The 21608-nt window shown below is 40.9% G+C and overlaps 1 protein-coding gene across 5 annotated transcripts; it reads right to left on the bottom strand.

Annotated features, from left to right (window-relative positions):
* Positions 1 to 125: 125 nt before the first annotated feature.
* On the bottom strand, positions 126 to 21238 carry nt5c3a (5'-nucleotidase, cytosolic IIIA). 5 transcript variants are annotated; one of them, XM_061674714.1, is made up of 8 exons: positions 21004 to 21238; positions 10883 to 10981; positions 8365 to 8434; positions 8155 to 8287; positions 5951 to 6040; positions 5711 to 5873; positions 4187 to 4387; positions 126 to 2467 (listed from the first exon to the last, which is right to left on the bottom strand). In XM_061674714.1, exons 1-8 carry the CDS (start codon positions 21139 to 21141, stop codon positions 2366 to 2368), a joined length of 996 nt encoding a protein of 331 aa, XP_061530698.1. In that variant the 5' UTR covers positions 21142 to 21238; the 3' UTR covers positions 126 to 2365. The 5 variants fall into 5 exon arrangements, with proteins under 5 accessions (XP_061530698.1, XP_061530700.1, XP_061530703.1 ...); XM_061674716.1 differs by lacking the exon at positions 21004 to 21238 and adding an exon at positions 16271 to 16374; XM_061674719.1 differs by lacking the exon at positions 21004 to 21238 and adding an exon at positions 16262 to 16370.
* Between the last annotated feature and the right edge of the window lie 370 nt (positions 21239 to 21608).

Below are 21608 nucleotides of genomic sequence, written 5' to 3'. Positions count from 1 at the left end.
AAATAACAGAATATAAAATACTGGCACTACAATGCATATAATACTTGGGAAAAACTCACAAAACCATCTTAGTAACAGAGCATTGATGGAATATTGCACAGGTGTCAAACTGGTGGCGCGGGGGAAAGATTCAACACACCACATCCTTTTATTTGGACCGTGAAAGCAAATAATTTGCATCAACTTCATGTTACTTGTGAAAATATCAAAAATAAAAATGTTCTTCACTTGTAATAATGTTGAGAAATGGCAAGCATGTTTTGTTACCAATCAACAGTTTAAAAGAAATGTATTAGTAGTTGAAAAACATGCTTACATAAGCTCCAGATTTCAAAACTAGTTATCCATCAATTTGTATGGGTTCACAGTCATAACTACGATGTGGCCCATGACAAAACTGAGTTTGACCACCCTGGGATATTGAGTCCTTAGCTGTTTTAGGTTCATGGCTCACTCAGTATAGGTAGGAATACATTTACTAATGAGGCAAACTACAATTACAGGACATTCATTTGTCTGATTTCTTCTTATTTCTCTCAGTTTTATATTTTAAAACATACATAAAGACAAGGACTACAGTGTACTGTGTAAGAATTACCAAGCTTATTATCTGCAGTAGATTTAACCTTTATGTGGGTTTGCAGTTGAAAATATTTGAATTCTTATGCTTAACTAGATTGAGGTTTTAATGACATTAAACCTGCATATCCCTAGACCAACAACCCATGTTTTCGACGCAGAATTATTTCCCCCACCCTTATAGGCCATTTAGTGTATTGCAAAAGCATTACAACTACAGTACAGTACTGAAATGCTATAAAGACCCATCCATCCATACAGACCCAATTAAAAAACACAGTCATGTAACATATATTACAATGTTGTATTACATTTCCAACTCACACCATCACAGGAGGGGGCGGGGGGGGGGGGGGGGGCAACTTAATCTGCTTATAAAAATACAACACATGAATCTACCTTTGGAAACATTTCAACACCAGATCCACAATTTACAGTATGACATTATTCGCGGTTTCATTGATTATATATGTAAATAGATTTGTTTCCTTCTTTGTTAAGAAAAGGCAACATGCAGGTGATAGCAGCACATGTAAAACACATTAAAGATGTCAAAAACTTAAAAAAAGAAGGGAGAAAAAAGCAACTGACAGTTCCGGCGTGTGGCTTTTGCAACTAAAAGGCTTATCTTTAACTTTGGTGTGTTTTTTATGCTTAGCATGGATTTCTGCCCCGTTTTGAGAAAACTAAAACATGGAGGATAAAGTGCTTCTTCAAAGCAGAGTGGGCTTTAAAAGGCTGACTGCAAGTAAACATGACTTTTTTTTTTAATCATCCTACATAAGCATATATCCTCTAATTCCTACAGATATGCACACCTATTTTAAAGTGCATTTCCTCAAATCACCTCATCCCAAAGTTAAACAGAGTGCTGAATCCATTTTAATTTCTATTATAATGATTTTCAAAAGGGCCTCGTTTCCTGAATCCCATTTCCTGGTCCGGTGCAGATATGTACGTATTTTATGGTACATAAAGATGACCATATTGTAAAAAATGAAAGCCTGTATAGAGTTCCCCCGCTATATTGCAGCTCATTGTGAATATTCTCATTCATCCAGGTCATTTCATTGTCAAGGCATTGAATCGAGCACAACTGTATCAACCAGTTACGATCAATTCATTAAATGCACTGACAATGGTCCATGTGTTAAGTGGTGTGATTACCATAACATCTGTGCTTTGTATAGGGTACTGTTTGTATGTGTTGGTGCTCTGTGTGTCTTAAAGAAGTTGAAATAAGTTGTTTGAAGGTTTGTAATTATCATAATAGCAATGCTAATTACCGTTATCGCCGCTTTTCACCTGTTGTGGGTTGGTTTGGAATGCATCCCCTGCGATAAATGGATTTCACTGTACCCCCGCTATTTGCAGGAGATAGGGACTGAGCCGACCAAGAATAGTTTGAAGAATAATTGACGCACTCTTATTGTTCCCATAAAGGAAAAAAAAAAAAAAAAACTATGCAGAAAAAAAACAATGAATTTGGGAGTCAGAAAATATGCGAATAAGCAGGGGTTTCCACGAATAACGGGAGATAGGTCACGCCCCACAAAAAAATCAGCGACTAAGTGAATTGCCGAACCGCGAATATGCAGGGGTCCACTGTACTGCAGTGTGATGCTGGTGTCGACAAGATGGAGTGAGAGTTTGACACAAAAACAAAGTGAAGTTGAAGACACATTTAAAAGTGTCCGTTAAGGAAATGTACAAAGGCTTTGAAGCAGGCGTGATGGGTAAGGGTGGGAGGAGGGGGTCCAGTGGTGGTAGTGGTCCGAGGAGGAAGTTATAGGACCTTCTGGAGGATGGCGTTGGGCACTTCAAGGGTCTCGTCCTTTACTAGGACGATGTCATAAGAGTCCAAATATTTGTCCAGACGCTCCTCCACCTGCCGATTGACACAAGGTTCGACATTACCAACAATCAGCAATATGGCAACTGAGATAACGTGCCATATATTGGAAGAAAATCAGCTTAAAAATCACAATGGCTATGTAAATAAAAACTACAACAAACATATTCAGTATGCACATATCATCCATCCATCCATCTGTCATACCGCTTATCCTCACGAGGGTCACGGGCGGGCTGGTGCCTATCCCAGCTATCTTCGGGCGAGAGGCGGGGTACACCCTGAAGTGGTCGCCAGCCAATCGCACGGCACAGATAAACAAACAACCATTCGCACTCACATTCACACCTACGGGCAATTTAGACTCTTCAATTAACCTACCATGCATGTTTTTGGGATGTGGGAGTATCAAATAAATGTAAAACAAAAATGCACTTTTCTCTCATAATAATTCCGTAATCTAATAGTCTGAGGAAACAGTGACGTGTCCGCATATATTATTTCGAGACATTTTATTATTTTGCGGCATGAGTCGTTTACTATCTTACTCGTGGGGGCTCAGGGGTAAACCCACAACCTTTGGGTTAGGAGATGACCACGCTACCAGATTATGCAATCCAATTTACATCACATTGTAAATCCTCACTAAGTACACAACAGAACATAGTTGGATGTCAACCAAGGAGAGTTTCAATAGTTGATGAAGTATGGATACTGTGCCAGGACAGACAACGATACAACGGGTACCTTGATTTACGAGAGACCTGATTTAGGAGTTTTTCGAGATGCGAGCTGTTGCTAAGACGATTTTTTTTCTGTCTTGAGTTGCAAGCAAACAAATTTAGTTACAAGCGCTAGATGGTGTTCGTGAACGTCACAACAAGCAGCAGAGAGTAACAAATACTTCAGAAAATAGGTCAAGTGCTTGCTTCAAGCTGTTTATTGCTGTTCCCAGTTGTTTATTGGAAAACTAACCATAAGACAATGAGAATTATAGCTTTTGTATTATACTGTAAGTGACTTGAGTTACGAGTGCCTTGACTTTTGAGTTTTTCGAGATATGAGCTGTCGGTTGGTAATTTTTTTTGTCTTGAGATACGAGCAAACATTCGACATGCGAATCTGCGACCCCCACTGCTAGGTGGCAGCTGTGAATTTCACAACATCTGGTCACCGTCACTTCACATTGGGTTCTTTGCAGTGGAAGGACCACACCAATAGGGGGTAGTAATGCGCCATTAATCTGGTTTGCCAACCGCCAATAGACCCCACAGAAAAACAACAAGTAAGGACTATACATTAGGTACAGTTGTATTTTGTGTTTACATTTTCCGTGTTTCTAAGTGAAAAACTATGAATATTATTACAGGTTAGTTGTGCCAGTTTTCTTCTGCGTCATCATCAAATCTACAGGCATTATATGTACGTCTGTAACCTGCCCCCTGGTGGCCAAAGCGCACACACCAGAACGAGCCACACAATCCGTTGAATTAAAGCATGAAATCATAATGCAAAAACTGTTGAATTCTTTACATTTACTTAACATTATTACTTTATGTTTTTATAAACTACTTTCTTATTGTTATGTTTGGGGGGGCTGGTATGGATTAATGGCATTTCTCTTCATTTCAATGGGGAAAGATGATTTCAGATAGGACTAATTTTCGTAACGAGCGTGTTGTCATGAAACTACTGGCACCACTGTAATACAATCTTTTGTTCCATCCAGCGGCAGTTCCCACATTGGCGTCGTACCTTGTCGTTGAGGAAGCCAACCTTGAGGATGTTCTCCACGTTGGTAACGCCGTCGGCCATGCTGAGGTCGCCCAGCGAGTCTCCCATCAGGATGATGTTGCAGTTCTCCTTCAACTGCTTGAAGTAGTCGGTGTTGCGCAGGGCGCCGTCGTGCTTGTTGTAAACGTGGATCAGCTCGCCTTTGAAGCCCCGCAGGACGCCCTGCAATAACAACGAGGGCTGAACGATTTTAGAAAATAATCAAATCCACTTTTTCCCCCCTCAATATTGTGATTGCTATTTATATGCAATTATTTTTTTCAAGGTCCTATTCTCATACATGTTTTCAAAGAACGTAAGCAATAGATTAGTCTGGTTTAAATAATAGTCTAAAATAGCATTCATGTCCAAGTAGCTTTTATTTTGAAGCTGGCCCTCTCAGCAAGTTGGCACAGAGGCGGCGTGTCACAATAAGACACTATTAATAATCGTTAATCACCGTTGCCTTGACTTCAACTTTTCGGCTGACCTGACAGCAATAAAAAAAAAAAAAAAACGGGGAGCAAATAGAGACTGAAATCTGACGGGTTCTTTGCAGTTTGTGACCATGCACAACTGACCAAAGGTCAAGCAGAACAATGGCGACGTACCCAGTCATTGACAATTCACTATATTGACGACGAGGATTTTCAAATGAATAGTCGGTGCTTACAGCCTCATTTTATTGCGTTTTATGCATTAACTGTATTTGCTTCCAATAAGTTGCAATTTGTGATTTCACTTTGTAAAAGCATATTTATTCAGTTATGTATCATTTATTCTTATTTAAAGATTCATTTTGCACTGAAATCTGTTACATATTGTTTGTTAAAAAGTAGCGCAATAAAAATTAAGATTTTTCCCTAACATGAGGAATAATTGTGATTAATTATATTGATCAAAATAATCGTGGTTGTTGTTTTGGCCATAATCGCGCAGTCCTGCTTGGTCTCTTAAAGAATGAGATCACACGTGGTTTGGAGCATGCCTCCAAACGAAGCCTTGTTGCATGAACTGATGAAGCCTGCTCAAATGAGAGGCGAAATGTCTTCTAAGAAAACCAGAACCTCTTTATTTATTTTTTAAAATTATATTTAGGCTTTATTTACTTTATTATTATTATTTTAAAAACACTTATTGGTGGGTTATCGCCACTTATTCAAGAATTTTTTGAAAAAAAAAAAAAAAAAAAAAAACCTTTTTCCCCCCCCAATCCAATTATAATGGTCGTCAATTATTCTCAGATTGTTGCAATATGCGATCTGGCCCGGTCCCTATCCCCCGCAAATAGCAGGGGTCCACTGTATTGCGGATTTTCACTTACTGCGAGTGGGTCTGAAACATATCCTGCTCAATAAACAGGGGTTCTATATACTAAACTAATAGGACTCAAATACTGTGATAAACATTGACTAAATAATACTAATAATTCTGTTTACATTGTTGTGCTGAAATTATATTGTGCATGCATGCACGTCATTTTGTGTGTCACTTTCATGAACTCACATTGTCGTCAAAGTCCATGAAGTTGGACACCACCTTGATGTTGGGGTGGTAGACGCCCGCCTGGCGGATGATCTCCTCCAGGATGTCACCCAGGCCGGCGGAGAAGATGAAGACGGGCACGTCGTGCTGGTGCAGGCGGTCGAAGAACTGCTCGAAACCCTCCCTGGCAAAAATGCCAAAACCACGTTGTGAGGAAAAAAGTGTGCGTGTATTTTTTTGTCGTGTGGGGTTCGTTGGTACCTGAGTGCAGCATCAGAATCTCGCACCACCTGTGGCAATTTGTCCTTCTCCATCCTCTGTTCCACCAGAAGAGTGTGAGACTTGAAATACCTGAACATGCACAAAGACAGAACATCGTATCATACCATATGATGTGGACACCACCTTGATGTTGGGGTGGTATGTAAATATTCTACAACCCCAATTTCAATGAAGTTGGGACGTTGTGTTAAACATAAATAATACAATACAGAATACAATGATTTGCAAATCATGTTCAACCTATATTTAATTGAATACACTACAAGACAAGATATTTAATGTTCAAACTGATGAACTTTATTGTTTTTAGCAAATAATCATTAACTTAGAACACTTTCCAAAAAAGCTGGGACAGGTGGCAAAAAAGAGTGAAAAAGTTGAGGAATGCTCATCAAACACCTGTTTGGAACATACCACAGGTGAACAGGCTAATTGGGAACAGGTGGGTGCCATGACTGGGTATAAAAGGAGCTTCCCTGAATTGCTCAGTCATTCACAAGCAAAGATGGGGCGAGGTTCACCTCTTTATGAACAAGTGCGTGAGAAAATAGTTGAACAGTTTAAGGACAATGTTCCTCAACGTACAATTGCAAGGAATTTAGGGATTTCAACATCTACGGTCCATGTCATCATCAAAAGATTCAGAGAATATGGAGAAATCACTGCATGTAAGCGGCAAAGCCGAAAACCAATATTGAATGCCCGTGACCTTCAATCCCTCCGGCGGCACTGCATCAAAAACCGACATCAATCTGTAAAGGATATCACCACATGGGCTCAGGAACACTTCAGAAAACCAATGTCAGTAAATACAGTTCGGCGCTACATCCGTTAGTGCAACTTGAAACTCTACTATGCAAAGCAAAAGCCATTTATCAACAACACCCAGAAACGCCGCCGGCTTCTCTGGGCCCGAGCTCATATAAGATGAGCTGATGCAAACTGGAAAAGTGTTCAGTCATCCGACGAGTCCACATTTCAAATTGTTTTTGGAAATTGTGGACGTCGTGTCCTACGGGTCCAAAGAGGAAAAGAACCACCCGGACTGTTATGGACGCAAAGTTCAAAAGCCAGCATCCGTGACGGTATGGGGCTGTGTTAGTGCCAATGGCATGGGTAACTTACACATCTGCAAAGCCACCATTAATGCTGCAAGGTACATACAGGTTTTGGAGGAACATATGCTGCCATCCAAGCAACATGGACGCCCCTCATGGACGCCCCTGCTTATTTCAGCAAGACAATGCCAAACCACATTCTGCACGTGTTACAACAGTGTGGCTTTGTAGTAAAAGAGTGCAGGTACGAGACTGGCCTGCCTGCAGTCCAGACCTGTCTCCCATTGAAAATGTGTGCCGCATTATGAAGTGTAAAATACGACAACGGAGACCCCGGAGTGCTCACACTGAATGCTATTTTGAACTGTGAACAGTGAACAGAACTGTGAACAATTCCCTCCACCTTGACTAAGTCCCCAGTTCCAGCTGAAGAAAAAATAAATAAATAAAATACATGCAACAGCATGATGCTGCAACAACCATGCTTCCCCTCTTTTGGTGATGAACAGTGCTGTGTTTACGCCAAATTACCTTTTAGATAAAGCCCAAAAAATTCAACCTTGGTTTCATCAAACCACAACAAAATCTCCTAAACCCGTGGGAAAATGTGTTAAGCGATTACTCGACATGAAACTTTAAAAGTCGATGCAGAGGAATAAAGTCAATTCATCGACCAGTTGACAAATCAGTTCAACCCCAAAATAAAAATGTGCAGTAATGTGTATGTTCTCCTCATTTAAGGAGGGTAGAGTCAGCCATGGCCAATTAAACAGTATGAAAGGTTTAATATTTGTATTATTTATGAATAACTGTCTACTTCTGCATTGACGGTTGTGTGGTGTAGGGGTGTGAGTTGTTGTGTCAAGGTATACGCAGTCATATGGTATATATCGCTTGAAATGTACATGGAAATAGACATCCATTTTCCATACAGCTTATCCTCACTAGGATCGCGGGCGTGCTGGAGCCTATCCCAGCTGTCTTGGGGCGAGAGGCGGGGTATACCCTGAACTGGTCGCCAGCCAATCGCAGAAAAATATCAGATATCAGCATTAAATGGGAAATGTGTGACTTGAAGCATGAGATGTGAATCCAGCCTGAGGTGGCGTGTGCAAAGCGCCTCACCACTCAACCATGAAGGGGTACTTCTCCTCCATGGTGAGTTGCGGGTCAATCTCGATAGGGTAGTATTTGTTCTTGAGCTGCAGCAGTTTCTGGCGACACTCCTCAGTCACCAGGCTGCAGTTGTCGATGATGTCTGGAAATCAAAACACACACAGAGTTAAAAAAATGCTAAGGCTGTGATTTGGGAATTTTATTGTGGCGTAGACTCACTGTGGCACGTCGGACAGCGTTTGCCATTGATGGCGAACTTGCTTAGCGTCATGTCAAAGTCAGTGATGATCTGAGGGGGAACAAGGGAAGAAGTGAATTTCTGAAATGGGGTACACACACACACACACGCTTCCCATGGGCTCACCACCTGTGGGAGGGGCCACAGGGGTCGGGTGCAGTGCGAGCTGGGCGGTGGCCGAAGGCGGGGACCTTGGCGATCCGATCCCCGCCTACAGAAGCTGGCTCTCGGGACGTGGAATGTCACCTCTCTGGCAAGGAAGGAGCCCGAGCTGGTGTGTGAGGTTGAGAAGTTCCGACTAGATATAGTCGGACTCGCCTCCACGCACAGCTTGGGCTCTGGTACCAATCCTCCAGAGAGGGGTTGGACTCTCTTCCACTCTGGAGTTGCCCACGGTGAGAGGTGGCGAGCGGGTGTGGGTATACTTCTTGCTCCCCGGCTCGGCGCCTGTACATTGGGGTTCACCCCGGAGGACGAGCCTCCCTCCGCCTTCGGGTGGGGGGACGGGTCCTGACTGTTGTTTATGCCTATGCACCAAACAGCAGTTCAGAGTACCCACCCTTTTTGGAGTCCTTGGAGGGGGTGCTGGAGAGTGCGCCCGCTGGGGACTCCATCGTTCTGCTGGGGGACTTCAATGCTCACGTGGGCAATGACAGTGAGACTTGGAAGGGCGTGATGGGGAGGAACGGCCCCCCCGATCAGAACCGGAGCGGTGTTCTGTTATTGGACTTCTGTGCTCATCACGGATTGTCCATAACGAACACCATGTTCACACATAAGGGTGTCCACACGAGGCCTTGGAGAAAGACTTCCGGACGGCTTTGAGGAAATTCTGGTCCACCATCCAGCGTCTCAGGAGGGGGAAGCAGTGCACCATCAACACCGTGTATAGTGGGGATGGGGCGCTGCTGACCTCGACTCGGGACATTGTGAGCCGGCGGGAAGAATACTTCGAAGACCTCCTCAATTCCGCCGACACGCCTTCCCATGAGGGAGCACAGTCTGGGTTCTCTGAAGCGGGCTCTCCTATCTCTGGGGTTGAGGTCAGCGTGGTAGTTAAAAAGCTCCGCGGTGGCAAGGCCCCGGGGGTTGATAAGATTCGCCCGGAGTTCCTCAAGGCTCTGGATGTTGGAGGGCTGTCCCGGTTAACACGCATCTGCAACATCGTGTGGACATCGGGGACAGTGCCTCTGGATTGGTAGACTGGGGTGGTGGTCGCCCTTTTTTAGAAGGGGGACCGGAGGGTGTGTTCCAACTACAGGGTGATCACACTCCTCAGCCTCCCTGGTAAGTTCTATTCAGGGGTGCTGGAGAGGAGGTTCCATCGGGAAGTTGAATCTCATTCAGGAGGAGCAGTGTGGTTTTTGTCCTGGCCGTGCAACAGTGGGCCAGCTCTACACCCATGGCAGTGTCCTCAAGGGTGCATGGGAGTTCGCCCAACCAGTCTACATGTGTTTTGTGGACTTGGAGAAGGCGTTCGACCGTGTCTCTCGGTGGGGCCAAAAGTGGACCAATGAAGCAAAGATGGAACTTCAAAGCTGCTTAGACTGCACAGACTGGAGTGTCTTCCAAAATACAGCTGGCAGCCCGGATGAATATACGGACACTGTCACATCCTATATCAGTTTCTGTGAAGAGGCTTGTGTACCAACAAAGCCATTTCGCACTTTCAACAACAAGAAGCCGTGGTTCACTGCCAAACTGAATAAACTTTGCCAAGCTAAGGGGGACGCATATCAAAGCGGGGACAGGGCCCTGTATAATCGAGCTAGAAACCAGCTGACTAGAAATGTACATTGCAACGAGGAACTAAGCAGCAAAGTTGGAAAAACAGTTTAGGGCTAACGACTCTAAATCAGTCTGGCATGCATTCCAATCGCTGACAAATTACAAGCGACGATCCCCCCAAGCTGAGAACAATAGCACACTCGCCAACGACTTGAATACCTTCTACTGCAGATTTGAAAAGGACACTTTCATAATAATTTGTACCGGCATTACCAGATAACTAGCAACCCTTTATTGCTCAGTGACTGTTTTGTCAATATCTTTATGTCTCAAAAGTGAGCGGCTCCAATTACCGGAGACAAATTCCTTGTGTGTTTTTTGGACATACTTGGCAAATAAAGATGATTCTGATGCTTTGGCTGGCCTGGGAACGCCTCGGGATCCCCCCGGAAGAGCTGGATGAAGTGGCTGGGGAGAGGGAAGTCTGGGCGTCCCTGCTAAAGTTACTGCCCCCGTGACCCAACCTCGGATAAAATGGATGGATGGATGGATGGATGGATGGGGTACACATATACCGATAATCGGGTCAATTTCGAGCCCGATTCCTCCCTTTCGAGCAAAGTCAGCAAAGGCCCGATTATTGGACGTCCTTAAAGTTTATCCTAAGCGATTATACTGCGGTGTGGTGTGTGTTATGTGTCATTTTTCTTCTGCATCTATCTCATGCTGCACTTGCACATTGTCACCAGCGGTCGTCAGAGTTGAACCCACCTGAAGCTTGGAGGCTCCTCCCTTGATGAGGCCGCAGATGATCTGCTCCACCCTCTCGGGGTCCTTCATGTGCACCGCCTTCTTCTCAAACTGAGGCATCTGAAAGCGGAACAGAAGACGACGTTACTGGAGATGGCGTGACGTGATTTAAAGTGTTTGCATCATGCTTGCGCGCGTCTGAACACGTTTCCACTTCATGAACAGTATGTGGAGATCAAGAAGAGGAGCGTGATGAAGAGGTATGTTGAGGACATGTTCTGCATGCCTTGACTTTAAGTACCCTTAATGAATGCATAATGAAATCAAGTCGTCGCTGTCAGGCAGACAACCTATATGTCCAAATATGGTCAATACCGCATTTCTTTCCCACAAATCAATTATTGTCATTTTTGCACAATATCAACCAATTTAAAGTGGTGAAAATAGCTTTGGAACAAAACTATTAACTCTTGGACACTTGAACTGAGAAGTGTTGTAAGACTTCGCCTCGTCCTCAAGCCACGGGAGCTGTATGGCATTATGTCACCTCAAGATTGAAAGTCTATGTTCCTCAAGATTGAAAGTCTATGTTTTTTTTTTTTTTTTTTTTTTTTAAAAGACAATAACGAGATAATGGTTAGGTTGGAAACATTTCAGTAAGCCTGTTTTGAATAATTGGACAGTTGTAATGATTCGGTCCAGAAGGAACTGTGTCAGCCACAAGGATAAATTTGCATGCAGATTATATTCTGCCCATTACACACACATTAATCAACTCTTACTTTTATTTAATGCATCACTCATGGCTTTAAGACAAAAAGAGTTTGGGAAAATGATGTAACTACAGTCATTTGCTTTTGTGAAGTCTGTATGGCTGGTGTCGGTGATGGGTCTACCAGTTTAATCATTGGCATCATACTAAATTAGCGATTTCTTTTGTATATTAAATTTGCGATTGAACATGATTTGGGGGTGGTATTGTGTTGATGTTGATAGACAACAGTATATGACATAATATAAGGTATAATACCAATTTGAACGATGCAGTGTTCGGTAACTCAAGCAATTTGGAGGGTTTTTTTAATTTATTTATTTATTTATTTTTTTTATTTCCTGAAAAGTTGTGATTTTGGAGACGACGATATGCTGAGTTTCTACCTGGTCCATATCCCCTTAAAGTGGCAGTTTAAACCAAAATGTCCGACTTCCTGTTCACTTTCAGACGTGGGTCCTGTCCTGTCGTGCAATATATGTCTACCAAATTTAACATCCACCTACAAAACTGGTGTCTGGAACACATTTATTGTTTTTTCCTGTAAAATGGGCACGAGCCAGTCAAAATGCAACAAAAACATTTTCATGTGCTGAAATTGTGGGTTTTTGTTAAGCATGTTTAAGCTCTAAAAGGGTGATTAAGTTGCAGTAATAATAATAATAAAATAACATGACGAAGACTCAGTATGATGCCAGTTAAAATACCCACAAGGGTGACAGATCACACAAACGCATACGCAAACACACACACTTACTTACCGGGGTTGTGTAGTCTGTAGACAACGAGTGAAGAAAAGAATGTGCGGCTAAAGATTATTTATATAATGGTAGAGGGGGGAGGGATTGGAGCCTGAGACCCCTCTCTCATGCACACACTTAACAGCTGATTTATGTCAACACCCACACACACAGACTGGGGAACATAAATAGAAGAGAAATAAGACCAGTGGAGGAGAGAAGTTTGTAATCTGCTCTTGTTGTCATGTTACCTTTGACTTTACACTCAATGAGACCATCTGCTGAACGTACACATTTTAGACACACACACGCACACATTAAACATATACACACACAAGCTACATATTCCAGCGATAAATAACTTGCACAGGCACGAAAGACCAACCGGGGTTAAGGTTCATTGTGTTTGGTTTAATTATAGACACACATGCATACACACAAACACGCATGCATTTTGCTGATACATTGACTTGACAGGGACAAGAAACCTGTCTCGCGCATTAAGTGTGAACAAACACGCATAGACCTGTATACAGTTAATCGATTACGCTGTCATTAATTAAAATGGTAGACCACGTCGTAATACCTCACAAAAGCAAATGACTGCGGTCAAAGGATTTTCTCAAAATCTTTGGGATGATGTGAAGTTCCTTGTATTAAGTCAAACAACCTGATGAATGTTTTGATCATTTTTTAGTCAACTCTTTTTTTCACTTTTTGAATGTTTGCTTCATTTTAACCTAACATGGAACATGTTTATTAATGTACCAAATATTTTGTAGTTTGTTGAAAAATAAAATAGCTCGTGTTCAATGAGGGGGGGGGGGGGGTAAAGGTGTTTTATCTAACCTAATTTTTCAAAATTATAAATTTTAGAGCTGTAACTGCAATACCGCAACATTTTTGCTCAAGGTTATCATACCGTCACAATCTGAGACCGGCACATGCCTATTTCATATACAAGGTAACTCAGTGTTATCCATGATGAAGATTAAAAACATTAAACAAAAAAAAAAAAGAGCTAAAGACCTTTAAAAACAAAGTACAGGGGGAAAAAAAACTTCTTAATACAATTACTAAAAGACAGTAAATACAGTGCAAGTAAAAGCTTTTGCACAGCCGATCGCTTGAACTATGTAATTCACTGCTTAGTTGCAGTACAACCTTTTAACCAATAGAGGGCCAAGAGACTGTAAGAGGGTCATAAGGACCATGACTTGCATTGGCTTTCGCGTGTACATAATCACCAAATAAAGGTAAAGTGATGTTTAATGATCACTGAGCCAATTCATTGGTCATTTATTTTTTTCACATTATTTTTAATATATTAAGCTACAGTTTTCTTCCATAAAATGTATTTATTGTTAATATTTTTGGCTGCTGGGAATGAATTAATTAGATTTACATAATTTCCTGTGTTGTTAGATTTGGTCTTGGTCAGTCTTTTTGTACCGGCTTATCATGAAAACCAAGGTGTAATTTCTTACTGCAATGCCCTCACATGTGGGGAAAGACAGCCACAGTAACACATTCACATAGAAGCTGCTGTCGGCCACTGCTCATCCCCAGACACTCACATGCAGACTCACCACCCCACCGGGTTACCGCCTCTTAAAGGCACATCCATGTACACAGAAACAACAATACCTGCACTATTTATGCTTGCGATTTCTTTTTTTAACTGCTCAAATATGTTTACATTTTAAAAAAACATCTTTTAATAAGTTTGAGTGTCTTAATAAATACAAAATTGTTTAAAGCGTGTGGAGGAGTAAGACTATTTTTTAAAATTATACAGTCCTTTTATCTCAGATTTTCACCTGTTGTGGATGGGTCTGCAACTTTACGTGTCATACAATTCTCAATTAATCCTTTTTGCACGTTCAAGAGGAAGAACACTGTTGACACACACAAAACAACAAGACTACTATTGCTGCTGCTGCTTTAACAATAAAAAAATAAATAAAAACATGACAAAGTGTCCCGGGTCAAGTTCCGCTGAGGAACAGCTGGCGTGACAAGGATGCGAGTGCAACCCGAGAGGGATTGGCTTCACATAAGTTGAACGAGTCCCCCTCGGTGAAACGAAAAACTAGGTCAAAGCTCTCCACTTGCACCATAACAACATACGTAAACCATATTGCATCAGCAACTCTTTACAATAACCATGCTGTGTTGTTGAGAGTGTGTACTTATGTAGTCCCCCTTGCAATAAATAGTCAAATACATTTTAAAATATCAAAAGTGCTTTCATTCTCGCTCATCTAAGCGTAGCAGTCACGGGAGGCTTTAAGTTCAACATGAACATAAACGTTATCACGCTAACTCGCACATGAGCAGGCAATCACGCGCTCTTGTTGAGATCACGTCTGACCCACAAACATTGGAGCAGGGAAAAAAGCAGAAAAGTATTGTAGAGCACATACAAAGTGGAACAGTGGAAGTTTTTTTATGAGTGAAAAAACAAATCCTCAAATGTCCATACTGAGCGATGTGAAAGTACCAAGGAGTATTAGAGCCCAGTGATGCTGGTACCGGCACTCCAAAAATCCGCCATTTTGAGTAACGACCAAAGTAACGCGTAACTTTTCCCGGGAAAGTAATTAGACTAGAGTTACTTCTTCAATCCAACAATAGTTACTTTTGCATCATCAATGACTCTCACCAAATAATAATTTGTAACTAGTGATTCAAACAAAGAGCAGTCCAAATGTGCAGAAGCATTTAACCAAGACCACCCTTTCTTCCAATGAATAGAAGAAAGCGATTGGCAAGTTTTTGTTGATTCTACAATGCCCAGTGACGCAGTACCATAAGAGTGCAAATAAATGAACAATTTCAGTGTCGCCACACTATTTTTGTTATTTTCCTTACTAAAACGTGTATTTGATTGTTGTTACGTTTTTATTTACACATTAAGAATACAGTTTTACTGGCATGTTAAATGTGCAATGCATTGTGGGTTAATTATTCATACAGAGTGTGCGATCATCAATCGGTCATGGTGGGTAAGGACTGACTCACTGAAAGACTAACATTACTTAGCTTAAACAATATTTACAAGGAAAAGTGTGAACTCTCAACTTCGTCTGCGAGCTGCACGGCTGACGTCACGTAATAAGAAAAAAAAGTTTTCTCGCTCTTCGCATCAAAATTACTGTGGTGGGAGCAATGGTGTGTGTGTGTCACTCAGTTTCACGTTTACGTACACGCACGCACAAAGGCACGCACACGCACGGTTGCTTTCATCGAGCACAATCGGCAGTGTCCTGAAAATGGTGTGCTTGTTTACGTTTAGGAACTTACTGTATTGTGTTGTCATGTCAAGACTGCACTAAGTTGCTAATTTAATGTGGCTTCAACTACACTAATATTTAAGTTATTGCTTCATGTTGATGACCTCACTCTGTAACTTGGGTTGCGTACATTACTAAGTACTACGGTACTTTTAAACTCAAGTAATCAGTAAAGTATCTAAGTTACCTTTTCAAGGTAACTGTGGCAACACTGCACAAGTACTAATTTGAAACTGGTAATTCGAACAAAGAGCAATCCGGCTGTGCAGAAGCACTTAACCAAGACCACCCTTTTTTTTCAACAAATACAAGGAAGTGATTGGGAAGTGACTGTTTATTACACAATGTACAGTGACAGTGCAGTACCATAAAGGTGCAAAGAAATGCACAATTTCACTGTCATGACACTATTTGTTATTTTCCCGAGGAAAAAGTGTATTTTATTGTTGTTACTTTTTAATTAACACATTAAGAATACAGTTTAACTGGGTGTGTTAAACGCTCAATGCATTGTGGGTTAATTATTCATACCGAAAAGTGCGCGGTCATAAACCGGTCACGGAGGGTAAGGATGACTCACCGAAGGACTTACAATACTTACGTCGCTCCAATAATATTTACAATGAAAAGTGAGAACTTTCAACTTCGTCTGGAGTCCGGACTGTGAGTTGGTTTAACGCGCTGCACGGCTGACGTCATTGAGTAATTGCCCCACCCCATCCCTGTCAATCACCCACAGCTTTGCTTGTGAAAGAGCTGGTTAAACTTGTCACTGGGAGCAAAAACGTTTTCTCACTCTTCGCATCAACATTTCTGTTGTGGGAGCAGTGGTGTGTGTGTGTGTGTGTGTGTGTCACACAATTTCGCATTTACGTACACGCACGCACAAACGCACGCAGGCACGCACAGTTGCCTTCCTGGACAACAACCGTCTATCAGTTAAGAGTCTTCAGAGAAGTGTACTGAGAATGGTGTGCTTGTTTACGTACTTACTATAATGTGTTGGCATGTCAGGTCTGCACTAAATTGCTGATTTAATGTGCCTTCAACTATACTAATATTTAAAGGTACTGCTTCATGTTGATGACATCACTCTGTAACTTGTGTGCCGTACGTTACCAAGTAATGGGTGCGGTTGGGCTAATGCTTTTTTGGTACTGTGGATAAATGATATTACTGCGGCTACTGAAGTTACTTTTTTCTAACTTAGTTACTTTTGAAATCAAGTAATCAGTAAAGTAACTAAGTTACTTTTAAGCTCAAGTAATCAGTAAAGTAACTCAGTTTTTCAAGGTAACTGTGGCAACACTGTTAGAGCCATACTGAAAATAACCCCAAATAAGACAATTATACCACAGGAAGAAAGTAGACATGCCCTTTATTTATTTATTTTTTGGGGATACAGTTGTCGTACAGTGCACTACTCGCGGGGGATAGTGACCGGCTGGACCACGAATAGTGAAAACAAAAAGCGCAACATTTCGAAATAAAAATTCAGATTTCACTTTCGAAAAAGTTTGATAATATTACAGGAATTAAGTATTTTGTCTTAGAAATACAGTAAAATAAATATTACCAAAAAGTGCAACATTAAGAAAAATAAATTCTGGTTTAACTTAGAAAGTGTTTTTATATAGAAATAAAGTTTAAAAACAGTAAAATAAAAGTGCAACATTTCAAGAAAAAAAAAATCTGATTTAACTTCAGTAAACAAATTTACCATATTGCATGGTTGAAGGCAAAATTGACCATCCAAAATTGATAAAATGACACACACACATTATATATATATATATATATATATATAGTTTTTTGTCAATGTCTTTATGTCTCCAAAGTGTTCTGTAAATTGACTGTCTGTTGTACTAGAGCGGCTCCAACTACCGGAGACAAATTCCTTGTGTGTTTTGGACATACTTGGCAAATAAAGACGATTCTGATTCTGATATACATATTCTCAGAAATTGTGACTTATTCCTGTAGGTTCCCTACTTTTTTCCCCCTCTCAAAAACAAGATTTCTTCTCCTCAAAAAACAACTTATTTTCTAAGAAAAAAAAATACAAGAAAACGTAGGAAAATATTATTTGAGTGTTTTGAGTCAAGAAACAAATTCAACTCATAAGTTAAGGCAACACTGTACTCTATGACAGTTCTGTTTATATAAAAAAATAATAATAAAAAAAAAAGGGGGGGTGGCGAAAACTATCTCGGTCCATGATCTAAAAATCCCTGTCCTGATTAAGAAGTAGGGAATGAGTGAATAATTGCGAATGCAATGCAGCGGCTGGGTTCGGAATCATTCACTCATTCCCTACTTCCTAATTAGGGCTTTTTAGTGGACTTTTTACTTTTTAACTATCTATGTCTAAGATATAGAAATCCTTATACAGTGAGAAGGGAATGGGTTCATGATTTCCAACACAACCAACGTGTTTGCATGAAAAGGAGTTGAAAAATGCATGCATAGTGTCTACAGTGCAAAGACCTTGAACGTTGCACCGTGGCCTCGCATTGGGGAAGCCGTTCCAGTTGCCATGGCGACCGCCATCTGTTGCCCCTGATAGGAGGAGGAAGTGTGCAACAAGTGTGTGCTAGGTGGGGGCTATGGTTGGAATATTCCATTTTACATTTTTGCAAACAGCTCTGTGCAACCAGCGCCCCCTGCTGGTACCAAGAGTATTTACTACGAGTGGAAATGTTTAAAAATCATCAACAAAATGAATACTAATGCATATATCTAAATAATATAATTTCCTCAAGAAAATATTTTTATCTCAAAGAAAATTAAATGATTTTCTCCCAGTATTACTAGTGTTTTTTTCCTCAGTACATTTTCATGTAAATACTGTAATAATGTTTTTCTCCAAAAGAAAAAAGAATCTCCCTTTCCTCCTCCTTCTCTCCTTGTTAAATTTCAACCTAATTATTATTATGATTATTTTATAAAAAAAATACTTTTCTCCTCATAATGGGAATATTTATCTTTGAAAAACTATATTGCAACATTTTCCTCCACATATTACAACTTTTTTTGGCAAAAAATAAACTTTTTCTTTCCCATGTCTTTCCTTGTTAAATTTCAACTGATCTCATAATGTTCTGATTTGTTTCTCCCAAAAATATTACTTCTGTTTTTCTCGAGATTTTTTTGCAAAAAAAAAAAAAAGGACTTTTCAATGACGTCCTGATGATATAGCTTTCTTTCTTGAATAAATAAGGTTTTTTTCCTTTTAATATTACCACATTTTCTTGAAATATATTAATACTACTACTACTCTTGTCGTTAAATTTTAACATTAACCTCCTAATATGTTTTCCTTGTCAAGTGATGTAACTTTTTTCTCCTAATGTTACGACTCCCCCCCACCCCAAAAAAATCTGACTTTTTTTCCCTTATATTCAGACTGTTTGTCTCAAACAACTGTTTGTCTTTCATGCGTCGCTGTCGTCGCTTTGAGGCCAGCAAGAGGCACGCCGATGACTCGCCCACGACTGGAATGTAACGCAAACATCGACATTTAAGAGATAGGACGGCGTTCCACATACCTCTCACATGAATAATATATGGACATACAGTTGGGGAGCAGGCCTGCAGCTACAAGTAAATATCATGTAAAATTTCTTCTTTGCACGCTACTAACTAACAGTCAATGTTAACATTCTTACATGGACATTAAACATTGTGACATAGGCTTTGAAAGTCATGTTAGTTAGTCCTACACAATTCAGAATGTTGACTCTGCTGCCACAGCATTAGGTACACCAACACAATACAGCATAAAGCAGGGATGTCAAAATTGCCTTGAATTTTTATGTTAAATTGCAGCTTTTAATTCATTTTACTATTTTTTTCTAATAAAAATATTACTTTATTTCCTGTTAAATTTGAAATGCAATCTTGTAATAAAATGTTTTTTTTCTAAAAATATGTTTTTTACTTGTTCAATTTCCACTTTAGTCTCCATCCATCCATTTTCAACACCGCTGATCTTGGTTAGGGTTGCGGGGCGCTGGAGCCTATCCCAGCTGACTTCGGGCGAAAGGCGGACTACACCCTGAACTGGTCGCCAGTCAGTCACAGGGCACATATAGACACGGACAACCATTCGCACTCACATTCACACCGTCACTGAGTGGGAAATGAACCCATGCTGCCCACACCAAAGTCAGGCAAGTGTACCACTACACCGTCAGTGACTCTAGACTCTGACTTTAGTCTCATAATATTAATTTTGTTTTGTACCCCCTGAAAGAAATCCTAGAAATTCGTGACCTGTAACAGAACACCGATTTTTTTTGTTTAGATATACCTAGAGTGGTACCTTGCGATAAGAGTGCCTTGACTTTCAAGGTTTTCGAGCTAAGAGCTGTACTTGATATTTTTGTTGTCTTTAGATACAAGCAAAATTTAAGATACGAGTGCGCTTCAAACCCCCACCGCTAGATGACGGCAGCACACCTCACAACATCCAGCCATCATCAATTCACATTGTTTTCCTTGTAGTGGAAGGACAAAATCAATTGGTGGTGCTAATGAACCATTGAGCCGTTTTCCCAAATACTAATAAATCCACAGAAAAATAACAAGGAAGGAAAATACATGAGGTACGGTTGTGTTTTGCGCTCACATTTTCCATGTTTGCTTGTTATATTGAAAGCAAATGTTATTACTGTGGGTTTTTATGCAGGACAATACTGTTGAGAGTGCCAATGATGCTCGATTAAAAGAACTGCCTTTGATAATCACATTGCAATCTGTTTCAAATATTTACACAAGACGTTTTTTGTGCTATTTATTGTACGAGACCTCCAAAAGCCACTTCCAACTTCCACTTCCCTGCCTGGCTGGTTTACTGCTGGGGCTTGCACAACACGCATGAAGAGAGTCTGACAATGGAAGCAGCAGCTGCTACAAGCAACTACCGGTGGGTTTGTGACACAACTTCGACGAGGGTTTGTGTCCCCCAAAAACAATTTTTTAAAATAAAAATCTATATGCCGGTGACCTCTAAAACAGCTGCCGTTGCTGTTCTTGGGTCAACCGCGCATGCGTGGAACAACACCAAAGTCGTTGATGATGTCTTCAAAGTAAATTGGCGTCTATCATTTATGAGCTACTGTCTTAGAATTGAATTATAATCGCTGTCGCCAATGAATATGAATCAAACAACACAAATACTTTAAAGTCTTATAATAATCAGGGACGTATCGCTAGGATGGCAGTCAAACTATCATGAGATTTTATTTTGAAGCACGTAACGGCCACTTTCTGCGTTTTCCTCCTACTAGCTTGTCGCGCACCATGTAGCTGTAATGTCGCTTCAAAACTCACCATTTCGATGATTCTCGTCTTCTTCCCCGCTCGTTTCTTCTTTGCGACTATGTACTGGGCCAGAACCACGCCGCCGAACAGGGCGCACACGCTCGCGCTGGCTGCGGCGCCCACTTTGACGACGGCAGTCCGGTCCATGGCGGCACGCTTGGATCTCCGCCACCCTTGCCGAGAGGAGTCCTCGTGTGTGCTGCGAGTCTCCCCCGGGTTCGGTCGCTGCTTGCAGGGCAGCCGAGTGACGTCACTGGCGGAAAAAGGCGCTTCCGGAGCTCCCATGCAGACCGAGATCGTCTATTACTTACATGTCGGACTTCGGGTAAGGAGTCAATGAAATGAAAATGTATTGCACATAAAATTCAGTTTTAAAAAAAAAAAACTTAAATGTTGAAAAACAGTTAATGATTACATGAAAATGTTTTTACTGTACTTAAAAGTTAAATACAACTGAACTGTACTTAAAAAATGTACTGCACTTGAAAAATAAAACTTGCACTGAACAAAAGTTTTTAAAAAAATGTATGCACTGGATTTTTTTTAATTAAGAGAAAATAAATGACTTTTTTTCCTCCTATCACAAGCTTTTTGTACAGTCACACTCCAAAATC

Source organism: Phycodurus eques, chromosome 4 (assembly GCF_024500275.1).
Source record: "Phycodurus eques isolate BA_2022a chromosome 4, UOR_Pequ_1.1, whole genome shotgun sequence".
NCBI classification, from domain to species: Eukaryota; Metazoa; Chordata; class Actinopteri; order Syngnathiformes; family Syngnathidae; genus Phycodurus; species Phycodurus eques.
The sequence above is the reverse complement of the archived record's forward strand: the minus strand, read 5'-3'. Positions and strand labels throughout refer to the sequence as shown.